This window comes from Rattus rattus, chromosome 3 (assembly GCF_011064425.1).
Source record: "Rattus rattus isolate New Zealand chromosome 3, Rrattus_CSIRO_v1, whole genome shotgun sequence".
NCBI lineage: Eukaryota > Metazoa > Chordata > Mammalia > Rodentia > Muridae > Rattus > Rattus rattus.
The window spans coordinates 181,756,803-181,765,203 of record NC_046156.1 but is presented as its reverse complement, the minus strand read 5'-3'; the positions used below and the strand labels follow the sequence as shown (position 1 = coordinate 181,765,203).

The window sequence follows — 8,401 nt, the reverse complement described above, 5'->3', positions numbered from 1 at the left end:
CTCTTAAGATACTCTGTGTGGCATGTAAACACATAAACATACTTGTACTGACAATTCTTCTTTAAAACATTTTGTCATTTCACTTACTCAGCAAAAATGAGTAATTATTGAAAAGATTTCCCATTGCTTTCTACACTGTATCTTTGGGTAGCCTTTTCGGGTCACACTTGATCTGTCTCTTTCCAAGTGAGCAATCCCAGATGGATCATGGATTACAAAGAGTTTTGTGACCACGTCTTTGGCCATATTTCTGTATTTCTTCTCACATGATTGAGGCAAACCTGAGGATAGATTGTCGAATAGTTGTTATTGGCTTTGTTTTCTTTCTATGAAACATTTCATTTCTCCATTTTCTTCTTTAGTGGCCTTTTGAAGAATCCAATCTGTTGAGAAAATACAAATCATAACACAATCAATTACTTCGATTTAGGCAATAGATGCTAATCTATTTGAATATAATCTAATTTAATCATGAATTAGGAAATCTAGGTATACACTTAATTCAGAGAACTGATGTATATTTTAAACTGACCAATTAATACTGAATGTAACATAGATGACATCCGTCAAAGTGCCTACTTCATCTTTGGGCTATTTCACTACACTCAGTTAAATATTTCAGTGCTGGGACTATAAACACACGATAGCCACATGCTAGCATGCGCAACCTTTAAAAAGATTTTATTTGTGCGTGCGTGCCTGTGTGTGTGTGTGTGTGTGTGTGTGTGTGTGTGTGTGTGTGTGTGTGTATCTGTGTGGGGAACGTCTATGTGAGAGCTGGTGCGCTCAGAAGACCGAAGTATGGGTACTGGAAACTGAACCAGGGACATAGAAAGCAGATAGTCAGCCATCTTTCTCCACTTTACCAGTCAAACTGGTTTTTGTGTGTTCTGGGCGGGAACTTGGGTCTCCATGCCTGTGAGGCAAGCACCCGTACTAACCTAATGATCTCCGCAGCAGGGGTCTACACGCTTAATGTTTGGGCTCTGGAGGGCTTAGAGGAGCGGGTGATGAAAACTCTGCTCTTCCAAGTGAGGAAGTTAGTCAGGGCTGTGGTCAGGCGGGAAGATGAGGTAAAGGTGGTATGAACAAGTGAATGTGAAAACTGCCATGACTTCGCGTTTTCCTGAATACCAGTCATTTCCTGGTTGGCAACTCCGCATCTACCCTGAGGTGAGAGTACATCAGGGATGCTTCCCCAGAGTGGGAGCTAAGTATTTAAGATCCGCCTTCTTCCGGTTCTTCCCAGCTGTCTGTCAACACGCTCACCTTCCTCTCAAAACCTGCCCCTTTCCAGCCTCCTCTGTTTTTAACTGTTTCTAAAAGTCGATCTTCCAGATGAAACTACTGTGATCTCAACTTTTCCACTCAAATTCTTTAAACATTCATTTTATTAAGGGAAGCTGGGTACTTAGAGACTAGAAGAACGTAATCGGCAGCTCCTGGGAAGTAAACTCAGACAATCTTAGCCAATGTTTGCAAACAAAAAGTAAGTTTGTGACCCCTAGACCTTCTCTGGGGTTTTGCTTTTCCGTTTGATTTCTGTGTTATAAATTCTCCTTTATAGAATTAATCTAGCTCAGTACCCTGTGGCAAGAAGTAGGTGGTCAATGTATAAGGTGGTATAAGTACTGAATAAATAAATGAATATGTATTAATAAAAAATCAAAACATAATGCTACACCAGTCCATGCTACACACGCCTGGGTGCCTGGAACATGGTGGTAACGAGTGTCAGACACACTGTTTCGTTTTATCCTATTTGTACATTTTGATGATAAAAGTGATGGAAATTAGCCACAGCAAGAAATTAACAATAATGGCTAATAAAATAGGATGATTATAACATCTCATTATGATGAAAGTTAGGCAAGTGAATTTTTAAAAATTTCTCAAAGCATCTTTCATATATGCTGCGTTATATTTTGATGTATATTTTGATCCTGGAGCTATCCAAAGAGAAACGACCATGGGTAACTACCATATTCCCCTTCGATAAATTATCCTATATGAGTGACAAAGCTGTAAGAGAAAGATTCATCAGGGGTGGGACTTCAACATCAGTGTGATTCAGGTAAGAAAAGGCAAGTTCTTGCTTCTCATGATTTTTCTTCCGACTATGGCATTCTGTTTTATGTTAATTGAACCAGGGACTTTTATTCTAAACCAAGTATTTTATAGGTTTCAAAGAAGTCATGACCTTCCACCCTGGACTGTGGAGCAAGGCTGGGCGGGGGGGGGGGGGGTTGGGATCTATTTCTAAAAAATACAGAGGCTTTAGAGACAATGTTAGTTGCATCTCATTGTTTACTAATTGATAATCTAGGGGGATTCACTGAGCCACCTTATCTCTGTTTTAACATTTACAGTTGTAAACTGCAGTTGCAATGTATTGTTACAAAAGTTTCAAGGACCACTGAATGGAATCAATATCTATTCAAAATCGTATTGGGAACATTACTAAACTTGTCTGTTTTAGAGACTGAGGGGTAGACAGAAGAGCTTTTGTATGTATGGATGTGGCACCTGTCAATTAAAAAAAAAAAAACTGTGGCCTATAGGAAAGGGTAGAATAGAAGGTGGAACGACTGGGGGGAAGACGGAATTCTGGGATGTAGTGCTAGGCGGGAGATTTCTCCAGGAGGATGTGAGGAGACAGAGGCACGATATCTGAGCACAGGTAACCAGCCACCTGGCAAAGCGTAAGTTAAAATAAATGGGTTAATTTAAGTTATGATCTAGTCAATATTATAAATATATTTTGAGTCTGAGTCTTATTTCTGGGAGCATGTGGCCAGGAGGAAGAACCAGACCTAACTTCTACACTCAGGATGATAATAGCAAGGATGTTTGAAAGCAGGGTGCTTAACAGAGTTCCTGGGACACAGTAAGCACCTACTAAGAGCTAGCTCCTTCTGCCTATCTTAGAGTCAGAGTTGTGATTGTGCAGCCTTTCAGGAAGGCATTTGAACTAACCAAACACACTAAAGACAGCCCAAAGTTTGCTAACTGACCTTCCGTGGGTGGCAAAGATGATCTTAGAAGCTGTAAATATGTATCAACACAACATTTTCTGGAAATGTTTTTATTTGGGCTCTTTCAGACTAAGGAATTAAAATCAGGTGGATAAAAATTCCCTTTTGTTCATTTTCTTTAAACAGAGGTATGAAGTCAGCAAAACCCATCCTAATATCGGGCCTGGCTATCCTTGACTCTTTCCTAACACCATAAGAGCTCGGTCTGAGCTCACATTAACTAGAAGGCATCATCAGGCACAGGGTGAATCAGAGGTGCTTCTAGGCTGGGAAACCACAGCCAAGCACAGCATATAAAACAGGCCTTGGGTACCACAGTGTGGTAAAGCCTGGTACTGCAGAGAGCACTGGCGCCTAGGAACTTGAGAGGAAGAAAGGATGCTGAGTGTTAACTGTGTCTTGGAACTTTACTGGGGAAGGATCATAGGTTCTATTTATGGAACTCGAAGCTACTAAGGCACTTTCTACTTGCAAAAAAGGAAGTTTGTCATCACAGAAAAGTCAGAAAGGAAGATAAGCGTAGTTCAGCAAGAAAAAAACCTTGCTATGGAAGAATGAATATGTAATCATGTTTTTATTTTTGCATGCTTTATTTAATGAAGCAGTGGGTAAAATATAGGAATATGTTAATGCAAGAAAGACTCCTAATTCCATATTTGATTGAAAAATATTGAATTCTACTTTTCTTTGTTATTTTATTTTCTGGTAAATTCATCATAAAAGCTATCATCATAGCCTGTTTGAAAATAATATGTTCTTACATCTTGCACCTTCGACCATCTCAGTGAATATCTAAATTAACTTGAGAGAAAACAGATTACCACCTGGTGTTCCCAAAGGATTTGGCGTGGGGGTCTCAGAACTTCAGGGCCTTCATTATACCCGTTAGCTATTATATTATTCGTTCCTTGTACAGCCACACAACTATTGAAGAAAATGTGTTTTTTTTCCTGTTTGTACACCGAAGAAGCATTTCATCTAAGACACATAGAGTGACTAAAACAAGGTTCATCCTAACTCTAAATCTATTCCTTGCCTATCCTTCCTTGATACAGGACTTCAATCTGTGTCGGCCATAAAGCAAGGTTATAGTTTTCCTTACATTAAAAAATAATAAATATCCTTATTAACATTTTAGGTAGATGTTAAATGGCCCTCAATAATCCTCACCTGAATAAAGGACTCCTAGGGGTTTTGGATGTGGTATCCGCAGTTGAGGCATTCTTTTTTTCCCCCTTCGTAAAAATGAGACATGTAGTACTCAATGTATGAGAAGTCATTAAAAAAAATCTCTCTTCTCACATGAAAGCTTGCACTCTGTTATATACTAAAGCATTGGTAACTCATAACGTATTTTGCCCATTGCCTCTTGGTGATTGGATAAACGTTAGCAGTAACCGTGGCGCTTACCTTCCACAGAGCCAATATAAGGAGCATTAGCAGCAGTAGCCCCGCGAAGGCGCTCAGGAGGATAACCCACAGCGGTACTCTGCCTGGGAGCCCGTCCTTGGATATCTGAATAGCCAGCTGCAAATGATTAATCATGGTCGTTAGCACTGATAAACACCCATCAGAACTCCTGGAACGCCGGGTTCGGGAGGGCTTTATTTTTCTATCAAACAGTGTAATTAATCTCATTGCTGTATACAGAGAAAACATTTGGGTTACATTTGAGAATGCCTTTCATTTACTCAAAATGTCCAATAATTTCAAATTTATTATGATGAAAAAGTGGAGCACTTTGAGACAGAGTTTTACAACTTGCTCACCCAGATGGGATTTCTAAATGTTCCCAGGATATGAGGAGAAGAAAATCATGCTTTTGTCTAAAATAAGTCCTTTGGCTTAATTTTCTAAAAAGTCAAGGATAAAATACTTGTACTTTTACCAAGGACTCAGCTTTGTTTTGGGTTTCCCAATGACTACGTGAAGGAGTTTTAAAGAGGAATGTGTGTGTGTGTGTGTGTGTGTGTGTGTGTGTGTGTGTGTGTGTGTGTACACATGTATAGTTCACAGAGTATACAGGCATTTCCGTAAATAGATTTTGTAATAGCTCCTAAGGCAGAATGGTAAAGTAAACAATGGCCCGAGAGTTGTAAACATCATCGTTTTCCTAGCTTCTAAGGAATAAGACCAAGCCAGAAGATCACATTAGAAGCCAATGGATATCAAATCAATGTCTGATACGAGCATCAGTTCAAATACTGCGCATACTCCTGTATAAAATCATAAAACACCATGGACAAGTTTGCATGGAAAAGTATATTGTTTTCATGTGCACAGCCGTGCTTGCCCTTCGTTTCCAGGTGCCAGAACACTATGGACAAGGACAAGTTCGCGTAATGTTTCCAGCCGCGCAGCCGCACTGCACTTACCTCTCGCTTCCGGTTGCTGCTACTTAAAGTCAGCGATGAATTTTCACTCTTAAGTTCTCCTCTTATAGTAAGGTTTAAGCTGGAAAAATGTGCCTGAAAGGCAGGTAGGATCCATTATTAATGTACCGTGCTAATCAAGATGACGGGTGGTCATGTCTGAGCAGTAAAGTTATCAGACCTTCTGCAGTCACCCATGTAAGGTCTGGCAAGATCAACCCAGGTAAAAATTTTCGTACAGACTGGGGAGAGGCTCCCGAGGTTACCTCTAGCTAAGGAACTTTTGGCCGCTGCTGGGGGAGGGAACGTCACTTTTATTTCCTTCTTTTTTTTTAAAAAAATATATTCTTAAATAAAAATATAGTTGCATCATTCCCCGGTCCCCTTTCCAGCCCTTCCCATAAGCACCCATTCCCTTTCAAATTCATTATCTCTTATTCTCTGTTAACTGTTACAGTTGAGTAAATATAAAACACAGTCCACTGAGTCTGTTTAGTGTGGCTAGGCGTGCCTGGTGGGCGCCCCGTGTCTCAGCAGATGATCTCCCGTCATGCAGATGGGTGCCACTAATTGGATTTGGTGGGTTAATAAATAAAAATAAATAAAAAGTTATAAGAGGAAGATACGATGTCAGGGTAGCTCTAGCAGGAGCTGGAAGGGGGAGTGAGGTGTGGATGAAGATACATTGTGTACATGTGTGAAATGCTTGAGAAGAAAATGGAAGAAAACAGATTGTTCTGTGAGGTTAATACAGTGGCGACCGAGGACACCTCTCTTTTCATTTCCTCCTGCCCCCACCAAACCGTCTCTTAAATCCTTTTTATAGAGCGAGAATGAAAACTCCAAAATAATTTCTACTCAGATTTCTCTCTAGGAAAAAGAACTTCGGACTTACCCCTCATACATCTAGGTATGGAATAGTGACATCCCAACAATGAGGACTACGCATAGGCACTGATTAAGGATTGTGCATAAATCAGTATTAAACCTTCATGACTTATAATCTTACTAGGGACAAACCTAAAATTCTCAGTTCCATAGGATCAACTAAATATTTCTTTAAAGAAATGAACAAAAAATTACAAAGTATAACAAATTCTGTTTTAAAGCGGCCTCCATTTGGACCAATGCTTTGTAAGGGATAAAGAAGATATTTGTATGGAATGTCCAAAAATAAACCAATATTCTAGAATGTATTCAAGCCCTCTACTTTGTTAATAACACCAAGGAATATCATTCTATCATCCTCTGATCCCTAACTAGGTCCCAAACTATTAAGATAAGCACAAACTCCAGTAATGGAGATATATTTCTTTTTTTTTTAATTTCAATTTTTATTGGATATTTTATTTATTTACATTTCAAATGTTATCCCCTTTCCTGGTTTTGCCCCCAGAATCCCAGCCTCCATCCCCTGTTTCTATGAGGGTGGTCACCCACTCACTCACCCACTCACTCGCTTCTGCCTCCCTGCCCTGGCATTTGAGGCAACCACTTACTCTTATGAAAGTCGGTTTCCACAGGAGGAGCGAGACATTCACTTGACTCAGGTCGGAAGGAAGGAGGCTACACCTGATGGTGGCAACTCCACACGTGCTGCAGTCCTGTCGGATGGTGAGAGACACACGTTACAGCGCTTGCAGTCGGATCATAGGCTCTACGTCAGAATGCTTCAGACCTTTATTTCTAAGTTGACATCAGATGTGCTGCACTTGGGAAGCATAAAGGAAAAAAGAAAACAAACAGAACTTAGCTTACCTGGATTGTGCCTCTTTTGAGAACCTCAGACTTCGATATCGTCATTTTCTTCCCAGAGTTGATGCCAAAGGGGTCCTCAAGGCTCCGGGGTCTGCAGTTCACATTCTAAGAAAGGAAATATTTCCTCATTAGACACTGCCGGTCAAGAGAACAAGGTGACTTGGCCCAGTAATATGAAGAATCTGTGAGTGACAACCATTGATATTGTGTGTGTGTGTGTGTGTATGTCTGTCTGTCTGTCTCTGAGTGTGTGTCTGTGTGTGTATGTCTGTCTGTCTGTCTCTGAGTGTGTGTCTGTGTGTGTGTGTGTGTGTGTGTCTGTGTGTGTATGTGTGTGTCTGTGTCTGTGTGTGTGTGTCTGTGTGTCTGTGTGTCTGTGTGTGTGTGTGTGTCTGTGTGTGTCTGCCTCTGGGTGTGTGTCTGTGTGTGTCTGTCTGTCTGTCTCTGAGTGTATGTCTGTGTGTGTATGTCTGTCTGTGTGTGTCTGTTTGTCTGTCTGTCTGTCTATCTCTGAGTGTGTGTCTGTGTGTGTATGTCTGTCTGTCTGTCTCTGAGTGTATGTCTCTGTGTATGTCTGTGTGTGTGTCTGTGTGTGTATGTATGTGTGTGTCTGTGTGTGTGTGTGTGTGTGTGTGTCTCTGTGTGTGTGTCTGTGTGTGTGTGTGTGTGTGTGTGTGAAGGTCTCTGTCAGTGTGCAGCACAGGAGAGGCTGTAAGGCATCTGCAATGCATTTCCTACCCCAGGATTTCCTATCCCTGTCTTCACGACCCTTGCAATAGCAACAGAGCTCACTATTATCAATTTTATAGTTTTTCAAAGAAAAGCTGATAAATTTCCACAATATATTATAGATGTTAAATTATATAATTTATATAGATATAAATACACAAATACATAAATCATAAAATATAGAAACAATAATAGAATACACACATATACATTCTATTGAGGAGAAAGAAAGCGTTAGCATACATTTGCTTAATATGATGCTTGTTTTCTTAGAAATTCCAGAGGTTTCTTTTCTTCTTGCCCTTAGCAAAGTAATTAAATGATTACACGGTCAATACTCCTGCTGCTATGTTTTCATTTTTTAATTCTGAGGATGCTTTAGTTTTTAAAAACTGGGTGAAAAGAAGGCATAATGTTAAATGTTGAATTCATGCATCCACTCACTTAGCACTGAGTGGCTTTCTGTGGTTTAGACACTGAACAGAGGATAACAATAACAATAATAAT

The 8,401-nt window shown here is 40.1% G+C and overlaps 1 protein-coding gene across 1 annotated transcript in view; it reads right to left on the bottom strand.

The window, feature by feature from the left end:
- Window positions 1-318: 318 nt before the first annotated feature.
- The window catches only part of Itga1 (integrin subunit alpha 1), a 144,735-nt gene continuing 136,652 nt past the window's right edge, over window positions 319-8,401 (bottom strand). Inside the window, exons 25-29 of the mRNA XM_032898864.1 lie at window positions 7,166-7,270; window positions 6,907-7,011; window positions 5,411-5,503; window positions 4,446-4,562; window positions 319-383 (exon numbers count right to left, since the gene is read on the bottom strand). Coding sequence (XP_032754755.1) covers window positions 339-383; window positions 4,446-4,562; window positions 5,411-5,503; window positions 6,907-7,011; window positions 7,166-7,270 — 465 coding nt within the window. The 3' untranslated portion in view covers window positions 319-338. The remainder of the gene's footprint in view (window positions 384-4,445; window positions 4,563-5,410; window positions 5,504-6,906; window positions 7,012-7,165; window positions 7,271-8,401) is intronic.